General features: G+C 41.8%; 1 protein-coding gene across 3 annotated transcripts; it reads left to right on the top strand.

Moving 5' to 3' along the window:
• The first annotated feature begins 1,304 nt into the window (after positions 1–1,304).
• Positions 1,305–11,469, top strand: LOC121719831 (somatostatin receptor type 5). 3 transcript variants are annotated; one of them, XR_006034384.1, is made up of 4 exons: positions 1,305–1,698; positions 2,899–4,150; positions 8,927–9,245; positions 11,189–11,469. XR_006034384.1 is itself a non-coding variant. In XM_042105625.1 (3 exons), exons 2-3 carry the CDS (start codon positions 3,029–3,031, stop codon positions 9,023–9,025), a joined length of 1,221 nt encoding a protein of 406 aa, XP_041961559.1. In that variant the 5' UTR covers positions 1,305–1,698; positions 2,899–3,028; the 3' UTR covers positions 9,026–11,469. The 3 variants fall into 3 exon arrangements, 2 of the variants coding, with proteins under 2 accessions (XP_041961559.1, XP_041961560.1); XM_042105625.1 differs by having other exon boundaries at positions 8,927–11,469; XM_042105626.1 differs by lacking the exons at positions 8,927–9,245; positions 11,189–11,469 and adding an exon at positions 8,686–8,798.
• Positions 11,470–19,818: the final 8,349 nt, after the last annotated feature.

Genomic DNA, 19,818 nt, shown 5'->3' on the forward strand with positions numbered 1-19,818 from the left:
CTAACACATCTAGTACCACAGTTTAGTGTTTTCATGAGTAGTTTTCTAACCTGTAGAAGTTGATTTCAAACAAATGTCTAATTATGGTTTACATGGACTTTATATCTTAACTTTGCACTAAAAAACACTAAAATATGTCTCAAACAAGATTGTCTTTCACTTCAAATTCCACTGCCTCAGGAAAACACAACTCACACGAATGTTTTCTATTAAAATCAGCTCCAAACTAAGACATTGAGGTACTATAACACGATAATAGTTGCACTAACAATAGCTTAACATATTACTGTAATATGCCCACCTTTATTTCACATGGGTTTTCCCCAAATGAGCCTTCTAACCTAACCGTCCGGCAACGGTAATGGCGATGAATTTAAATACATGATTCGTCCGCTGGATGGGGGTAAAGAAGCCCAGGCATTGTCACTTTAGATACAAATTAAAAATTACTAAATAACTAAGAGGCGAACTGTGGATCAAAACTTATCCCTGCTTTTAGCTTCAGAGATGCCCATTGGCGTTGAAAATTACCTATGTTTCTTACTTTCACCCTCTCAAAGGACTGGTATGCCCCTCCGCGGTTGCCTTTTTAAAGCACATGAACCACATGTAAGCGCAACCACTTCAATGAAAAAGATCTATGAAGACGTACTTGTCCGTGATAATTATAATTAACAGCATTAGCACGCAAGAAAGTTCTGCCCAGAGGCATAGGCAGAGGCAACAGTTACATAATGCATGAACCCTCCCTGTGCAACCGTCAGGGCACCTCAGTATAAACTTCCGAAACCCTTGCAACACCTGCTCCATCACTACCTCTGTCCTTACCTACGCCCCAAACCCATTCCAGTTTAATGTCTTGTGTCTGAAATGTGTCTGAATCATTCAGGTTGAAGCTTTAAGACATACGGTCAATCACTGACGCAATTAAACTTTTATCTTAGTGGCTTACCTAATAGGGTAAAACGCTACAAGGATATTCTCCTTCGCTTATTAACGCCGTCGGTTATGCAAATAGACAGGCTATGCATTGTAGATGAGCATTTGTGTTGCACAGTAGACCGAGAACATCATTCTGACCCGTTGTCAGGCAAGAAGATAAGCTCTTGGATCAACAGTTGTATGGTGAGGTGGGAATTCACAATGTCAGAAGATCTACTTGTGCGCGATTATGCAGTAAACCTGGACTGGGGAACAGCATGACGCGCAAAGAAGGAGTGTCACGTTCACTTCCGGCGTTAAATACCGGTGCTGTGTTGCAGCCCCTTCCAAAGTGGACTAGTCTCCGCCGTGCGTATTATACACAACGAATCTTTAAACTTTCCGATGGTTTAATTCTAGTTCGAGATCTATAAAATCTGTAACCACATCCGTGCACTGAGCTATCTGTATATCAATATAAAATGACAGCGACCAGGATGCTTTGGCAAAGGACAGTGAACTTCGATATCTTTGGATACACTATTTTGACAGGTTTAAAGAGAGTTGCCATTTATTTGTACACATGTTGAAGCTTTATTATAATATGTTTTCGGATTCCCGGGTAAAATATTGTATTTCAACTGACTGAGATTTACCTCGATGGGCGACGAGAGAGGAGAGGACAACGAAAGACAAACCATTCAGATATTCAAGATATCGTGCGGGGGACTCATTGAATAAACTGCTGGACTGCTGTTTGACCAAGTCGAAAACAAGGTCCGTTCTGTGAAAATATTCAAGGTACCTCATACGCAGACATCATGCAGAGACAGATGATCCCAATGTTAAAATAGTTGAGGTTTAATCGTTTTCTTAATTGTATCAGTTATGATAAAAAAAACCTTCACTGTACTTTTTTACAATGACAATAAACTATTTTCATATATCAAGAATAAGAAAATGTGTTTTTGCCACCTTAAACACCAGTGTGCAAATGTTCATATGTTGTAGGAATGCACCGGCACCTATTACATTTTGCCTGTGCATTTTCCCATAAATGTCCTCTTTTAAACATTTAGATGATGTTAGTTTTCACTATGGTGTGGCCATTAGTGCGACTGTTTATACGCCACCCTTAACTTTACACTTTCCTTGTCACCACAGCGACTTTTGCCTTCAGCAGGTAAGACGCTTCAATAAAGGTTGCGAGACGGCAATAGCCTAAAGGTTGTGAGACGGCTCCACCTCAGTAAAAACAAGTGAAGCAGATTGCGAGACATAGAAAAAATAAATAAATCAGTGGAAAGGGCACACATATTGAAAAATGTGCATCAAACCTCAAGCCAGTAATGACTCGGTTTGAACGCATTAATTAATGCAAATTGGATGTTTCCTTGTAGCATAACTGTTTATTGAGATGTTTGCTCAGCCATCAACTGAAACTGGCTTAATAAAATGTCTGTATCGAATGTAATTAGAACAAGCAGAATAGTTTTCATTAGAACCATTATAGAATTCAAAGTATGCTCTAAAATAAGCTCCTCATAATTGACGTGATATGCAGTGCCTTGACTTCATCTCATATTCGAAATGACTGACACTAAAATAGAGATGCGTAAAGCGCTCAAGGACAGCCCTTGGCATACCGTCTCCAAGTGCAATCCTCGGATTTGATGCTTAAAGTAAAATAGCCAGAGTTAGAAAGGCTCTCTATCCTCTCTCCGCATCTTTCACTCTCTTCATTGCCCCCCCCCCCCCCCCCCCCCCCACCCCACACACACACATGCACAACATGCGCTCTTATTTTATATGGACTTTGAAGCCTATGCTGTATCTCTGTCACTGTTTCCATCTCCCTGCTCTCCTTTTGATCTATCCATCATTTGATCTCTCCTCTAAGTCCTCTTTCCCCTCCTTTTCCAGATGTGACTCAGCACAGTTTATCTGTTTAAAGTCCTCTTTTCCCTCCTTTTCCAGATGTGACTCAGCACAGTTTATGTGTTTAAAGTGCTGAAACACCTTGGTCTGTGGAAGCCTGTCCAGTTCTCCTCTCTCCGCTTGGCTCTGTCCGCTCTTCTGTCCACTCACCCTTGCAGTGAAGAGGGGTATGGAGTCCACAGAAGGCCCAGTTGGAGTGACCCTGATGAGTGACCTCAACTTGTCCACTGTAGGCATGATGGACGGCATCTCGGAGGAAGGGGGGAATTTCTCCACCAACTTCTCTGACCACAGCGTGCCGTTCCAGGGCAGCAGCTCAATGATGACGGCCGTCATCTCGCTGACCGTGTTCCTGGTGGGACTGACCGGCAACACCCTGGCCATCTACGTGGTGCTGCGCTACGCCAAAATGAAGACGGTCACCAACATCTACATCTTCAACTTGGCGGTGGCCGACGAGCTGTACATCCTCGGGCTGCCCTTCCTGACCACCCAGAACGTCCTCTCCTACTGGCCGTTCGGCTCCTTCCTCTGCCGCGTGGTCATGACGGCCGATTCGCTGAACCAGTTCACCAGCATATTCTGTCTGACGGTCATGAGCATTGACCGCTACCTGGCCGTGGTGCACCCCATCCGCTCCACCCGGTGGAGGCGGCCGCGCGTGGCCCGTGTGGTCAGTGCGGCCGTGTGGGCCGTGTCCTTTGTGGTGGTGTTGCCCGTGGTGGTGTTCTCAGATGTCCAGGACACCTTCCGTTCTTGTAACATGAACTGGCCAGAGCCACACAACGTGTGGTCCACCGTGTTCATCCTCTACACGGCCATCTTGGGTTTCTTCGGGCCACTGCTGGTCATCTGCCTTTGCTACCTGCTCATTGTGGTGAAGGTGAAGTCGTCGGGGGCGCGGGCCGGCTTCACCAAACGGCGGCGCTCGGAACGTAAGGTGACCCGCATGGTGGTGGTCATCGTTGTGGTATTTGTCCTCTGCTGGCTGCCCTTCTTCATCATCAACATTGTCAACCTGGTGGTCATCCTGCCGGAGAGCAGCGCCATGGCCGGCATCTACTTCTTCTCGGTCATCCTCTCCTACGCCAACAGCTGTGCTAACCCACTGCTGTATGGCTTCTTGTCTGACAACTTCAAGCAGAGTTTCCGGAAGGTGCTGTGTGTGCGTAAAACCAATGGTGTGGAGGACGGCGACCCCAGCCAACCGCGTACAGAGAAGACCACTACGCATGACACCTTCCTGACGCCTCGCAACAACGACTTCAATGGCCAAGTGCAGAGCAGCCAGGTACAGTCTGTTCTTCATCATTTCATACATTATGGCAGGATCCATGTCACTTTGAATAGATTATGGCGGATCCATGTTACTTTTAATAGATTATGGCAGATCCATGTCACTTTTAATGGATTATGGCATGTCACTTTTAAATAGATTATGCAGGATCCATGTCACTTTTAGATTAGGTTCCATGTCACATTTTCTTGGTACTCCAACATTCTTGAAATCATGAAAGTATTTAACCACTTGAAAAGAAAAGACAGAGCTAATCAAGTTGCTTGGTCAAAGTTTGGAGGCAGAGTTAATCTTGGCCCTAGACTATGGGGATGAACAAGTGAAATTGCAAATGTTATCATCTCATTTGATCTTAACTTGATACGGTAATATAGATTCCCCATGTGTTGTGATGTGGATGCATCAGACGTTATATCAACTTTTTTTTAGACAAAATTGTCAGACAAAAAAGCCAGCATATCAATTTTCTACGTTTCTGTGCATCTGTGCATGTATTTATTGGTGTGTGTGTGAGTGTGTTTGAGTGTGTGTGTGAAGAGATTGTCTAATCAATTACTGTATCACAAAACATAATTTTGTCTCTTTACTATACATGCATCATTTGTGTATTTGTGTGTTTTTGTGTATAATTCTTCATGTTTGTGGAAATGTACATGTGTATGATTATGTGACACACTAAGAGAGATCAAATGTGACAGTGTTTTTATATTATATCACCATATTCTGATCATTAGGCCTACATTTCCTGTCATGTCTGTGTGCCGTAACGACGACGCAAGTGTGACTCGTAGAGATGTTTTTGTGTGTGGGTAGTAATCTGTGTTTTCTCAGAACGCCTGCGACTCATCTGCAACTTCACACTTATTCAAAGGTGCCAAAGTAAACTCTTAGCCAGCAAGCTTTTGAATTTTCAACACAGGGGCGTCAGTGTATATTTATATGATTTAGGAAGGCAACCTAGGACCTGGTGGCAATAACTTTTCACATCAACATGTATTTTCTCCAGATTTAGTGAGACAAACATTGGGGCCATATTTTTAGCTACACAACGGGTTGGGCAGATGGCAACTACTACGTCTATATCAGTGGGAGAGACATTGAGAATTGTAAGTTCTGTTTGATTCATGCCAGCAAGAGCTCTAGAAGCACTTGATGAAATAATATAACAAGACAAGATATGGAAGGAATGACATGTTCAGAGTCTGGTGATGGGAACACGCCTCAGGCCAACCATTTACACAGCATGTATATGAAATAGCCCAAATCGGAGACCATCGCAGGATGTCTGTGTGTGTGTTTGTGTGCGAATGCCTCAGTAGTTCATTCAGAAATGCCTTTTTGAAGGTATGATTATGTAGTTAATTACATCTTCAAATTCATTTCCTTTATTTGTAGAGATAAATACACTTAACATCTCTACCCAAGTATTCATATGAAAGTTTTACGCTCTAAAAAGTCTAAAAGCCAGATTTTTATTCTCTCACCTTGATCCCCTCCGGGCCCCACTTGACTACCCGGCTAGCCCCAAGCAGATGGGCATGAGCTGGGGAGGGGGTGGGGGGTGGGGGGTGTTGCCTCTGGCATCTGGGCTCCGTAAAGCGCTGATGTTTGCTAAAACAAATGTGTTGGCTGTTAGCTTCTTAGGTCACTTTAGACAACAGTGCCAAAATACCTCTCTTAACATTGGTATCCATAATGCCTGTGAATATTTCTTTATTCATTCAGTAGTGTATATGTATAAAGCTCACACTTTGTACTTTTAAAAAATAGTTTTATATTATTCTTTATTGTTTTTTTATCACAAGGGGTTCATATATTTGTTAAGGTATTTGGAAGAACTCCACACTGCAAGTGAATAGTGCAGAATTTCCTTTTCAGGTTGCTGTCTTTGTATACAGTATAAAGAAATCGCTGGAAGGGTCTTTTGCTTTTGCAGTGTGAAGTATGAAACATATGAAAGCAGGTCTGCAGACTTGGCAGGATTTGACAGTGTGGGCCATATAGAAAGATGGAATGTCAGAGGGAAAAAGGGAGGGAAGAGTGTGTTGTGGAACAAGATAGGATACTGCATGTATCCCTGAAAAGGAATCAGTTTGGTGTTTTACTTCTATCCTTTTCAAATTCTGAACAATCTGATAGCAAGCCAACAGAAATGCAGAACACTGATATGTTGCATGATGCAATAAAATATTGATAGATTATACATTGATAGATATACACAAAACACAAAAGTTTGGGGTCACTTACAAATCTCCATTTCACTCCATTATAGACAGAATACCAGCTGAGATCAGTTGCATTGTTTTTGAATCAGGGCAGCAGTTTTCAGATTACATTATGTGCTTACATAATTGCAAAAGGGTTCTCCAATGTTTTCTAAGTTAGCCTTTTAAAATGATATCAGATTAGTAAACATAATGTGCCTTTGGAACATTAGATGAATGGTTGCTGATAAGAGGCATCTGTACTTACTGTATGTAGATATTACATTAAAGATCAGCCATTTCTTTCTACAACAGTCATTTACAAAATTAATGATGAAAACAAGGACATTTCTAAGTGACTCCAAACTTTTGAATGGTAGTGTATGAGTGAAACAAACTCAGGCTACACTTGAATCATTAGTCACATAATACTGCATGTATTGCAGGACGTTAAAAAGCCCATTCTTTGAAATCAGTGTTTAGCCACCAAGTTGCATGTCAAACAGTCACAGCAGCGCATTTTAAGATCAAAGAATGTTTTTGTTTTTTAAATGGAAAATGGGAAGACAGAAAGTGAATAGGAGAAAGAGAGAGAGAGACTTTTGTCACAACCTTGTTTGTTTCGTCTGTTGTTTTGCACTAACCTTGTGAATGCTGTAACAATCTGTACAACACATAAACCAGACTTTGATTTTGAAAATTATGAAAGCAAGGGGGGAGCTATCATGGATATAACCTCAAATGAAAACATTTTCTTTCTATCACATAAACCAACAAAGAAGAAAATGAACCAAATCTGATGTGTTGTTAAACCATTTGTACATATTTGAGGTGTTGATAGTCATGATATGTCATGGAGTAAAAGGCAGAAGTCAATGTAAGTTAAGTTACTTTATTCAAGTTCACACAACTTAAGTAATTTATTTTTGCTGGAAATGTCCCTCTCATAATGATATTACAGTATACCATGGGCTTTAGGTTTTTAACTTGCCCCTGTTGCCTCTTTGGCAGCAGATTATTATTATTATCATTAGATTGGAGTTTTGGGTCTAGTGGCACCCCTGCAGAAAAGGGTTAGAAAAAAAGGTTCCATCCAAATAAGGCTATAAATAAGACTATAGTTTGGCCCTTCTACTCTGCTGCTGAGATGGCCTCTCTGCTGCCTGCCCAGAATTTCTGGCGTGAGAGATTGTGTCTCCAGTTTAAGGTGCAGACTACAATTCTAATCCTATTCAATTTTGATCAAGTTGCTCCTCACGTTCCTCTAGCTGCCCTTTTAAAGTGCTGTCCTTTTTGGACAATACCATGTTAAGGTCAAATAACTACAGTACATCTTGTTGTTTTAAAATCACGTTGTGCAACCTATTGACGTCAATGACTAAAAGGCCTGGCAAATGTGGATGATTACTGTGGCTTGAAAGTTGCTTGTCCATGCGTCTGTACAAGCGTAATGGATGATGGCTTGATGGTCAAGTTGAAATTGCTAGACACACACTGGGCATCAGAAAACTCCAGTTAATTCTCAGGCCAAGATTATTCTCGCTTGTGAACACACATGGGCAACTGTGGACACAAAAGTGGCATACTTGTCCTCATTCATCTTTCAAGTCCACTTCCAATCCGTCCATGTGCAGTCAGTGACCTTGTAGTCCAGTGGCCACATGCATTTTTGCAACTTAAATTGATATCAGGATATTGATATTTTATCCTAATAAAGGATAACTGTTTCCCAGGCTTGTTCACAAGATCATGTGATTAAGATGTGCTCTTCTTCTGTTAGTCCACACAGGCCTGGTATGTTCTGTTACGTTCTGTTACACTGTAACTGTTTACCATCAATAGAAATGGCACTTGACTTACTGCCCTCCGAAAGCACATAGCTGAAAATCATGTAAGTCGATGGCAGAATACGTGTGAATAGTGTTTACATAAAAAGCACCCAGATTTTGGGTTTGCTTCAACCGAAGTACATATTTTTTTTATGTATGCGCATGGGTGAATCGAGAAAAAGAGCATTTGATCCTATTAGACCTGGTGTGTCGGGTTAAAAACCTCAGGCCCAATATCAACTGTGATGTGAGAAGCAGGGGGTTGTAGTTATCCTACTGTGCCTTTCGCATATCCAAGTGATACTTTGCTTTAATGTGATGAAGTAATCAGAGGTTTGGACACAGTGTCCAAAATACACAACTAACATCACAGTTAATTAGTGTCTGATGAGATGACACACTCACACACACACACACACACACACACACACACACAAACATAGCTACAGTACTGTTCTTGTTGCACTGCCTGTCTTCTGTCTTATTGTCTTTGCAGGACATGCAGTTGGAGCCTTGTGGTGGCTCCGGCCAGGAGCCTCCACCAGCAAGGCCCATAATCACTGACCAGTCCACACTTTAAACACTACAGTTTCTTTCTTTCTTTCTCTCTCTCTCTCCATCGCTCCTTCCTTTCTTTTGTGTCTCTATCTCTCTCTCTCTCTGTCTACGCTTACCCCCTGTCTCCTTGTCTTCTCTGTCCTCGGGTGTGTCTGTCCCTTCTTGTGTGTGGACTGAAGGTGTCTCCTCACACTCCCAACCTCGGGACTTCTGCCTCTCACGCTGCAGACCTCAGCTTGCACTCTGTTGCCACGTCAACCTCCAGCCATGACCTCTGAACCTCTGTCAGCACTTCAGCACCCATAGGTGGAGAGACTGCGCTTTTTCAGCGCGCCAGCCATGTAACGTGGACGAGTGCTGAGAACAGTGGCTACAAACCGGAGGTTGTGGGCTGGAACTCAAGCTGGAACTCAAGCACGGCCGACTCCAGCGGGTACTCTTTCAAAGACTCAGTGTGGGAAAAGGTTATTCTGCAAGATGGCAAAATTGCACACTGAGGTACTAACACCCACACCCACTTCTAGACTAGCAGAAGTGTAGAAGTCAGTCAGATTATCTCTCTCTCTCTCTCTCACACACACACACACACACACACACACACACACACACACACACACACACACACACATAAAATATGACTCACTATTCCTCACCAAACTGCAGGTCTGTAGAAAGAAAAAAAAGATGCATATCTTACTCTTTCTATCAGATGTTCTTTAAACCTGTGAAGTTTGAAACTCATGCCAAACCAAAGCCTCAGAGTACACTGAATATAAACTTTCACATTTTATCTAAAATAGCCCGCAGCCAAGTTGCCTTTCCAAAAGCACATTAAAAGCAAAGTGCAAATTAACATAGCACACAGCACAAACGCACACACACAGGGACACACACATACATGTGCGCACGCGCGCGCAAATACACACACACCCATATGCACTTGCACACACAGTCTAAGTAGTTAATTGATCAATGGACTGCAGAGGATTTAACACATACCTGATTACTTCTGTTAATAATTGATTTATTTTTCTGTTTCATTTGGCCTGTAAACATTGCAGAACAGTAGGCTATTTTGCATGTAGAATGTATGTGGCTTTAGCTAAGCAAATCAAACTCAAGTTGTCCCTCCTTTAGTGTAATGCCAGTACTATTCAAGGCAATTGTTCTTCAGCTGTAGTAAAATTCCATCACTGACATATCATGAACATAGAGGCAATTTCTGCTATTTTTTGTGTCCAATATGAATTTAGTGCTGTGAATGTCCTAATGATCTCAACTCGAATTTGATTATATAGTTATCATACAAGCCAATTTATATATAGTCCGGGCGATAAATGTTGCTCAACAAAAAATGATGTAAAAGCAACATTTGTATCTGCAATGATATTGCACAGCTTGTTGTACACATTGAAACATTTGAGAGGACAAAGAGCTTTTGGTTTTTGTTGCTCACTCTAATTGTATGAGAAGAGATTATATGGATGCTTTGCTTAATTGACACGGATCTGGCTATTTAATGTTTTTAGCTTCCCTGGAAGCTAGCAGGGCAAACTGTTGAGTTTAGATTTTATGAAACATTAATTTCTTAACAGTCAAACAGACATGATTTCAATAATTTTGGGAAGTAATCGGATCATAAAATTTAAAAGGCAGTACAAGCTGGAGGCAGGATTGTTCTGTTGTCTGGTGCATCACATTTTTTGTCGAACGGCTCTTGGACTATAAACTCGCCTTAAGAGGAATCCAGTCATTACTTGGCTCTGTGCAGAATACATGATTAGCTCTAGTGAATTTATTTGTATGCTTTTTGATGTAGGGGCCTGCATTTTAGAATGCAAAACAGTGTCTTTATGTATCATTAGCTTTACAGTTAGCATTTCTTCTTGCTAGCCAACATCCCTGCCAGGGTGTCCAAGAGCACTGCACAGACCATTATCCACACTCTTGTAAAAGCCCATACGCCTGTACACAAAACAATATTTAGAGTTCTTTACTTATTAACTTCCATAATAGGAAATAATCTGTTGCTTTCAGCTGCTTTGTTACTGTTCAATACTAATACTGTATGCTAGCTTTGCAAACGAATGGCTACTTTGTGGTATACAAAGTCATGGTGTCTTTGTGGTATGGCTGATAGACATGTGTGGCCTTGTGTGTGTGGTGTGTGTGTGTGTGCGTGTGTGTGTGTGTGTGTGTGTGTGTGTGTGTGTGTGTGTGTGTGTGTGAAGGGTGTGGGAGGTTGTGATTTGTCTATATAATGTTTTTACCTCGTTTCCAATGAATCCATAGTTGTAACGTACTGCAGCCACATTTTGAGCTCTTGCAATGGGTCCAACCAGTTATGTCATTTCTTCATTACACAGTGTCACTAGACTGACTTCATTGAGTAACAGAAAGCACTCAGGTGCAAAGCACCATATCCAATTCTTTCTTCTCAGTGATCACGAAGGAGATGATGATGAAAGGAAACAATCCAAAAAGTCATTATGAGCCAGCATCCCTCAGGGACTAAGGCTGTGGTCAGTATTGAGTGAAGATAATAGACTATGAATTGAACATTGATCTCGTATCAGCTTTTGAAATTAGCCATGCTATTTGAAATGTTTTCAAGTGATGTAATTATTGTTTGCGAAAGCTGTGCTTGCCAGCAACAGAGTTAGTATGGGTTTTTCCTGTCAGTCAGTCGATCTGTCTGTCTGCCTGCCTCCCTGTCTCCATCTCAGAGCAGTCTCTTGGGTAGTTAAGTGCCCTAGACACTGTATTGTAATGTACATATAAATATTCAGTTTATATTTTTGTCAGAATAAAACAAATGGTGTCATACTTTGGTGTGCAAGTGTGAATTTTCTTTAAAAGTTTTCTGGTGGTTTAATCCTCTATCACAAACAGCAATGATGACAATATGATTTTGACAGCTTAATTGCAAACTATGACAGAAATAAGTCTTCAGATGTTCTTCCTGAAACAAAAGAATGTTCAGGTTAGTATCATGGCAATACGATAAAAACAATGGGGACAACTAAAATGAGACAACTAAATGAGAACCCACTAAACAAAAAACAACTAATTATTTTAGATAACAAAACAGTACTATCTAGGTAGTCATTTACCCCAAACTACTTTAGTATGATTACTTCACTACTATTTTTCAAGAAATATATCTTGGTAATTGCTACCATATTACACAGGTTGTGATAGAGAAAGAATGGGGTGATTTCATAATATTAGGCCTACACATCAATAATTCAGTCTATGCAAACAATTTAAATGGTGAAATTAATTTTTGTTGTTATTACCTGGAAACATGCCATGTCAATACAACATTATGTAAACAGGCTATGGCATGAATAAGACAATACTAGGTAGGCTATAGTAAAATGCTTAAACTAACAAATGTTGCTGCTCTTTATGTTGTAGCTCTGATACCAAGTAAAGTCCTTAAAAGTATTAATTCTGCATCTAGAAAATAATGAGGGGATTTTTTTTAGGCATGTGAAAAATGACTAGATGATGTACAGCTACTTTAGCAATACCGCAATATGCAAAAATGTACAGCATGCCGTTTTGTTAATTAATGAGAGCGCTGCAGTGTAGTTGGCCCTGTTTAATTTAGTGGCTTGCTGAGCAAGACAGGGTCAGCTTTTTGAGGGATTATTCAACCTCCTCCAGGATTCACAGAGATGTCCTCAGGAATGCTACGGTACCTGTCCCTTCAGCAGTGCAGTGATATTCATACATTTCTGTTTGGCTACATTCCTCAGTTGGATTAGATGCCTTCAGTCAAACTAAATCATTGGTCCCCAGTACTGCTTCAGTGGGTACAGTATGTGCCCATTTGCACTGATGTGCTTCCTACTCCTGGTGCAAAGCAACATTGGGGCACAGTATGGTGACTGACAATGTGTTCATTCAGCTTTATTTGAGAATGTGGAGAGAAAAGACAATGGCAGTGAAGCCAATGCAATATGAAAATGCTATCGCAAGGGTTTCTGCGTACAGTGTTTCTTGCCCAAATGGCCTCTCTGCTGTATCCCATCGTACACATCCCATTTAGCCCTGTCTTCACACGCCCCTCTGTGTTCAAGAGAGCCATTTCTCTTAACCCATTCACCACCTTCCACAAGATTCACAGCGTTCCTGCTATTATTTTACATTTGGGGCATTTTCCAACGTCTGAAGTCGGTCCTATTAATGTTCATTTTTATGGGCACCAAACTTTCGTCAGCCAATCGCTCATGTTATGTTATATTCTCTGTAACTCTGTAGTTGCCCCTCCCCAGTGTGTAGTCCCTGTCTGTGCTCTTAGTATTTAGTTCTTTCTCCTTCCTTCTTAGTTCCTTGTACATTTATAGATGATAAATCTGTTGTAGTTCATAAATTATTTTTGTATTAAAGGCGCTCTAAGCGATCCTGGGTAACGTCACTTCTGTTGACGTTCAAACAAAACAGAAAGCTGGCTTGCTACTTCCTCCCCCTCCCTCCCATGCAATTGAAACTCTCCAAAACCAATTTGCTGGAACAGTTTGTTTTGTTTTTATGGGCAAGGTTTGCCCAAGTTGTTTTGTGGCTGTTTTTGGTGCCTTGGTTGTCCACACAGATCGCGTTTTTTTACAGTGTATTCAGGACAGAGGCAGCTAGTGAATGGTGAGGTGATGTTTGCTGTAAGTGACAAAAAAATGTTTCAGCCTAAAAAACGTATGACATCGCTTAGAGCACCTTTAATGCATTGTTGGACAACACTGAACACTGCAAGTAACTGCACAATGAGAGCTCAATGGCAGATGCTGTATGTAAATCCCCCATCTAGAGCAGTGATTAGTTTCTCTTTTCTACAGAGAGGAAGAACATAAGACCAAAAATAGTCAGCCCCTTTTCTGTTGTTTATATCCCCTGTCCCAGTTTTGTTCAGCCACTTTGAGACGGTCTCTTTGCAGTCTCCTCAGAGTGCTGTGTCACACTTGAGACACACCCACAGTTCAAAAGATAGGGTGCAAGTGCTACGAAACTTTTAAAAGAACTCATATGCACCCCATGAATGATTATCCCCAATACGGCTCCTTATTAAACATGATCATTAGAAATATTCAAATGTTCTGTTGCTTTGCTTGGCTTCATACTCCTGAGCCTCCACTGGACATAAGGCATACCTTCCCTTTAGATGCAGACTAACACACACACACACACACACACACATGTACACAAATACACAAACACACACGTACACAAATACACACACACACATACACGCACACACAAGTACACAAATAAACACACACACACACACACGTACATACACACACACACGTACATACACACACACATACCTGTGTGCACACACACACACACGCACGCACACACACAAGTACACAAATAAATACACACACACACACACACACACACACGTACATACTGTACACACACACACACACTGAACCAAAATCTCAAGGACTGCTAAGACATTTGACTATCATCATTAACCCCAGTCCTTTTGATCAGTCCTTTTTGCAGAGCACCCGGTGATCTTGCCATGGAATTATTATGTCAGTACAGTTTTAAATTATTATAGCAAATAACAGAGTTTACATCTGAATCATTATTTACTGACAAAATTGAAAGAACATACTATGTTTTATGCTACAGTCTGTGTGTGTGTGTGTGTGTGTCCTGCAGATAGCTTTTGGAATTGCCTGCCTTGTGTCCAGATTGTTCCAGACACAGAGGCGCAGCTGCCTGGTCCAGCGCGGGACCACTGGCTGTGTGGCCTTTTCCAACAGACATCTCCTGCTCTGGCGTGATGTATCACCTGTCTTGTCCGATCCGTTTAAAAGGCCCTAGTAAGCCGTGGGGATCCCCCTGCATGGGGCGCCTCCAGCGGACCTGCGCTGACCAGACTCTCCTGGCACTTTAACCGCCGTCTTGCGACAGCCAAGAGCTTTTTGGGATGGAAAGTCAGTTCGAGAACATCCACCCACAAGGAAAAGACATTTTCCTCAGTATAATTATATTACACTGAGAGCCCCTGAAGTAATGACAGTGTGAGAGAGTGTTATTTAACATCCTCCTACTCGCGTCCTTCCTCCATCTTCTCACTCACCATCTCTCTCACACTTCTGCTCTCTGCTGCGCTGTTTTCTTGAGCAACTCTCTGTTCGATTTGGGGACACCAGGCTGTGGCTTGTTTACACAATAGGGGACATCATGGTTGGTTAGATGTTGCTAGAGTTGAAAAGATGAGTTGGATTCCTCTGCCAGTTGCAAGTAATGCTATAAGGGAGTATGTGCTTCACCTGCTTGTGTACGGCAGCGATAAGAAACCCCTTCGTGTTTTCCCTGAAGTGTGCTATGATGGATTAATATTCCTGACACTCAGAGTGTGTGTGTGTGTGTGTGTGTGTGTGTGTGTGTGTGTGTGTGACTGTGAGGCCATGTGTATCAATGCGTGCACGTGTGTGTTCTTTCTAATACATTATTCAATTACTTTTGGGTTTACACTAATTGAAAATGATACCTTGAAGTGCATCTTGTTTTCTGAGGTGTGATAAGGAGGAACAGCGGCGCGTACTGTATCTCTGGCAGTGTCGGTCAAACACATCAAACATGTCTCAGGGGGGAGAACCCAAAACAAAGCAAGGGGAAGCCCTGAAATGTGTTCTCTGAGAGAGGGGATGAAAGAGATGTCAGGATGTTATGTGAGAATGAAGAGCTGGAGCAGCATGGAGCAGGCCCTTGGGCTGGAGAACAGGAAGGACATTTCACTGGGTGCTCCAGAGCAGGCTTAATCCTCGCTGTCAGAATCAGGACATATTTATTAAAGACAGAAAGGGATGTGGAAAAGTGAGAAAGGCTGGGTTCATTTCACATGTGTGCATGTCAACACCTTGCGGATGTGGTGCTTTCGAAACCTATTTGTATGTATCAGGAGTGCACACCAAGTTTTACACACCAACAAGCAGGTTGTCCATCACGCATTATCTTTGTGTATGTGTGTATGTGTGCGCGCGTGTGTGTATGTGTGTGTATGTGTGAGAGAGAGAAAGAGAAAGAGAGAGAGAGAGAGAGAAAGAGAAATAGAGAGGGGGTATTTGGATGACTCACAGCAGAATCTCTACTTCATTACATGAGCAGTGACAGCCAGTTGAGGGTGGAGTGTTCTGTGCCCTGCGATGTCTTAATTGAGATGTTATTTCTTTGTGTGCGTGTTCCTCTCCCACTAATACACTCGGCTCTGCAACCACACACAGCACTTATTGACTCAGCCTGCTCTCTCTCTGCTGCTAATATAATTTCTGCAGCTAACGTGTGTGCACAGCCTCTCTCTAAATGTCACCCATCATGCAGGGGAATTTGAATGGGAATCTGTCTATTCACAACATGGGTCTTACAACAATAAATAATTCTGTTGTGACTAAATTAACAGATAAATAAATGCAAATGTAATTGGGTGCTTGTGTCTTTTTCTCTAGTTGATGTTATGTTCTAGGACAAAACAAATACCTTATTTCAAACAATTGCATCTTTCAATAGGCTAACAGCTAAAGCTTCTTTGTATTTCATGCTATCCACAGTTTATTTATATGGACTGATTTAAATGAAGCCATTTGATCCTGGCCTTTGGAGACCTACAGTAGGAACCTATAACATCAGAAAGTGCTGGTAAGTCATACAAATGTCAAATACACTGTTGTGAAGACAAACCAAGGCGTGTCCATGTCCAGGAGTGTTGGTGTAAACTTTATCAATATCTTACGTTTCCACATTTTCTGATAGGAGGAGATTCTTCCTATAGCACACAAGATGGGTGTGGGGGATACTGTGCCATGCCGTTGCCTCCAATTAGCACTCTGTGTTCTCCTCAAGGCTGTAAGAGGGAAACATTTTAGTCAGGCACTTTTGGTTTTGTCCGTGGTTTTTAAATGTCAAAAAAGAAAAATATTTCTTGAACATTGTTTCTGAACATTATAAACAGTTTAGTTTTATTTCAGTTGATATGTAACATATTTTTCTCACAACACTACTAGTACTAAAAGTGTGTATTTGACCATTATTGTAGTTGATTGTTGAGGGTTTCTGTTTCTCCTCCTCAATCCCCTTGAGAAGTCCACCCTGCACTTAGGAAACCACTGACTTATCATTACTTGGTTGAGATTTCTTGCATCTCTCAAGGTGAAGATTAAAGTTTTAGGATATCTGAAGCAGTGTGGAGAGACTGCGGAATATATATTTTTTAAGTCACTGACATTCATCGAGTAGTGATTCATCGAGTAAGTGAAGTGACGCTGGTGCTACTTTGAAGAAATGGCCCAATTAAAACTTCTGTAATATCTCCATAACTAAATGAAAGAAACTTTTCAGCAACACCATTGCAGTAGACTCAAAGCACAGACATGTCTGAAGATATGTCTGCCTTGTTCCAGGACCATCAGAATCAAGCTAGCTATCATAAACAATCTGCAGTAGTCTTATTATGACCGCCGCTTTCTTTTTTCTTTTTCGCATGTCCAAATTTCCGTCAAAGATTCCCGGGACACTGAAAGACCGGGGTACATGTCAACCCATCCCATTACCACTTATTTCATGTATAGCGCCACCTAGTTAAAAATTAAAAAGCAAAAAATTAGGTGTTTTCATCACAATATCTCTGGCTGACATGGTCAAAACTGCACGAAATTGAAAGTGTAGGATCATTATGACACCCTCTGAATGCATGCCAAGTTTTGTGAACTTTCGTTCATGGGGGGCCTTACAATAAAATAATTTATGTGTACATTTAGTGACCGTACACCAACAAGGATTCCTGGGACACTGAAAGACCGGGGTACACGAAACTTGGTGGGCATGTAACCCCACATGGATAGCATGGAACCATCATTTTTCGTTTTGATCTGTAGCTCCCCCGCTGGACTGGACCCCCCGAAAGGAGGGTAGGGCAGACACAGTTTTCTGTGAATATCTTGAGAACCGTAGGGCCTAGGATGACCAATTTTTTCCGTATGTTTGCCTCCAGGGGTCATCTTAACCCATTCCATGTGCACACATGTGCATAAACAGATACACACGCACACACATACATTCACAGTAATCATACGTATGACACATACTCACACAGATATGTACGCATGCATGCACATGCACAAACACAGGCACATACGCAGGCACACACACAAGCACGCACACACACACACACACCCAAGCACAAGAATTTCTCAGAATTATGAACAGGCAAGATGGGGGTGGGGTTGTATAAAATGAATTTTACATGTGAAATCTATGAACTAATCATGTTTTGGTACTTGTTGTCTAGCAGATACCAGTGAGAATTGAGTGTGGATAATGCAATTTAGTGAGACAGTTAGAATCATATAGGCCTTTCAGCGTGATTTATTTTTGTGGAAAAAATGTGCTGGACTGGGTGGCGGTCATATTTTGTACCGCTCTGCGGTACATCTAGTTCAGTTAATAGCAAGAGAAAGATGTTTTTTCAGTTCCAAAGAGTACATGAAGAGTTCTATAATATTATAATATTACCTAAATAGAAACAGTGGCCCAACATCCAGTCAATAATTTAATAATTTGTAGCTGGGCATCTGCGGGTCGGATCGTTGACCAGTTCCAGCTATAGGCTTTTGGCACCAAGTTCATGGCAACTTGAAAAGGAAAGTGTCCACTGGCACTGACCATGGCGGACTCTAGCTAGCCCCTGCCGGCTGCTGAGAGGAGGCTCGCCAGCATCCCACACTGATTAACATGCCAGAAGCTCCATCTGGGAGCGCCATCCTCTCACTTGACTTTGAAGAAGCTCAGACACGGCCCTTACACACTTCACATTACTGATACACTTGATCTTTGCTTCTAGTTCTAGTTCTTAGCTTCTAAACATGAGAACACATTCATACATTCTCTCTCTCTCACACACACACACACACACGCACGCACACACACTTACTTACTGTCTCTCTCTTTCTCTCTCTCTCTCACACACACACACACGCACACGAACACACGCACGCACACACACACACACACACACACACACACACACACAAACACACACACACACACACACTCACTCACTTACTCTCTCTCTCTTTCTCTCTCTCTCACACACACACATGCACGCGAACACACGCAAACACACACACACACACACACACACTGCTGCTCTTGATTAGCTGCTCTCAATAGCAAAATAAACTGTTGTGCTAGAGTAATACCATCAAGCTAGATTGGTGTGGACACAAAACTGAGCTGCTATCAGTGACTGTCTGGGGACTGAGTGCCAGTTATGGACACAAAACTGAGCTGCTATCAGTGACTGTCTGGGGACTGAGTGCCACTTATGCATGCCCCAATTCCCTGCCTGGCGTGATGTGGTGGGGACGGTGTTGTGCTCATCACCTACATACCCCTATCCCATCAGCAATATGGCTCTCATTCTCAAAGCTTGTGTGGTGTTCCTCAGAAGGCTATTCCCATTGTCCTCTTTCTCCTGTTTGCAAGTGCTTCACCCATCTTCCTTTTCTTCATTCTTTTTTTCTTTCAGTAATTTGTTTCTTTTCTTTCTCTTGGTGAAAGTATTTACAGTAATTCTTTAACAGCCAACTTATCCTGCTTATCCGGGCTCTGGAGTAATTGCAGTAGGTCAACACTCCAAAGCCTCCAATTGGTGCTGTCATCATGCTAATGGACATAATCCCGGCCTGTCTGTCTCTTCTCTTCACTCCTCTCAGTAGCTTGGCCACTGCAACTCACAAAAGTTTGGATGTAAAGCCATCTAAAAATATTCAGCACTTATATGCTCTTACAGTAATAAGACACAAAAAAGCATTATGCCAAAAATAAGTCTCAGTAAAGAATATGTTAGGGTATCTAGCTCAGAATAAAATAAAACAAAATAAAACACACTTTACTGTTCAGCGCTTTAAAATGTAAAGAACTCAAGTCACCTGGAGCTTTGCTTAATGGGGAAATGTGGATGTGGCTGACGACAGCAGAATGTGATGCAGCATGATTGATTGGTTGCTGATGCCGTAGCTATTATGTAAATGATGGAGAAATAAGGATCGTGGGC

This window comes from Alosa sapidissima, chromosome 9 (assembly GCF_018492685.1).
Source record: "Alosa sapidissima isolate fAloSap1 chromosome 9, fAloSap1.pri, whole genome shotgun sequence".
Lineage (NCBI taxonomy): Eukaryota > Metazoa > Chordata > Actinopteri > Clupeiformes > Clupeidae > Alosa > Alosa sapidissima.

Excerpts from the sequence above, each read along its gene's own strand:
- LOC121719831 (XM_042105625.1), top strand. The coding sequence starts at position 3,029 with ATGGAGTCCACAGAAGGCCCAGTTGGAGTGACCCTGATGAGTGACCTC. Across the intron at positions 4,151-8,926 it reads GCCAAGTGCAGAGCAGCCAG|GTGTCTCCTCACACTCCCAA; the intron begins GTACAGTCTGTT and ends TGTGGACTGAAG.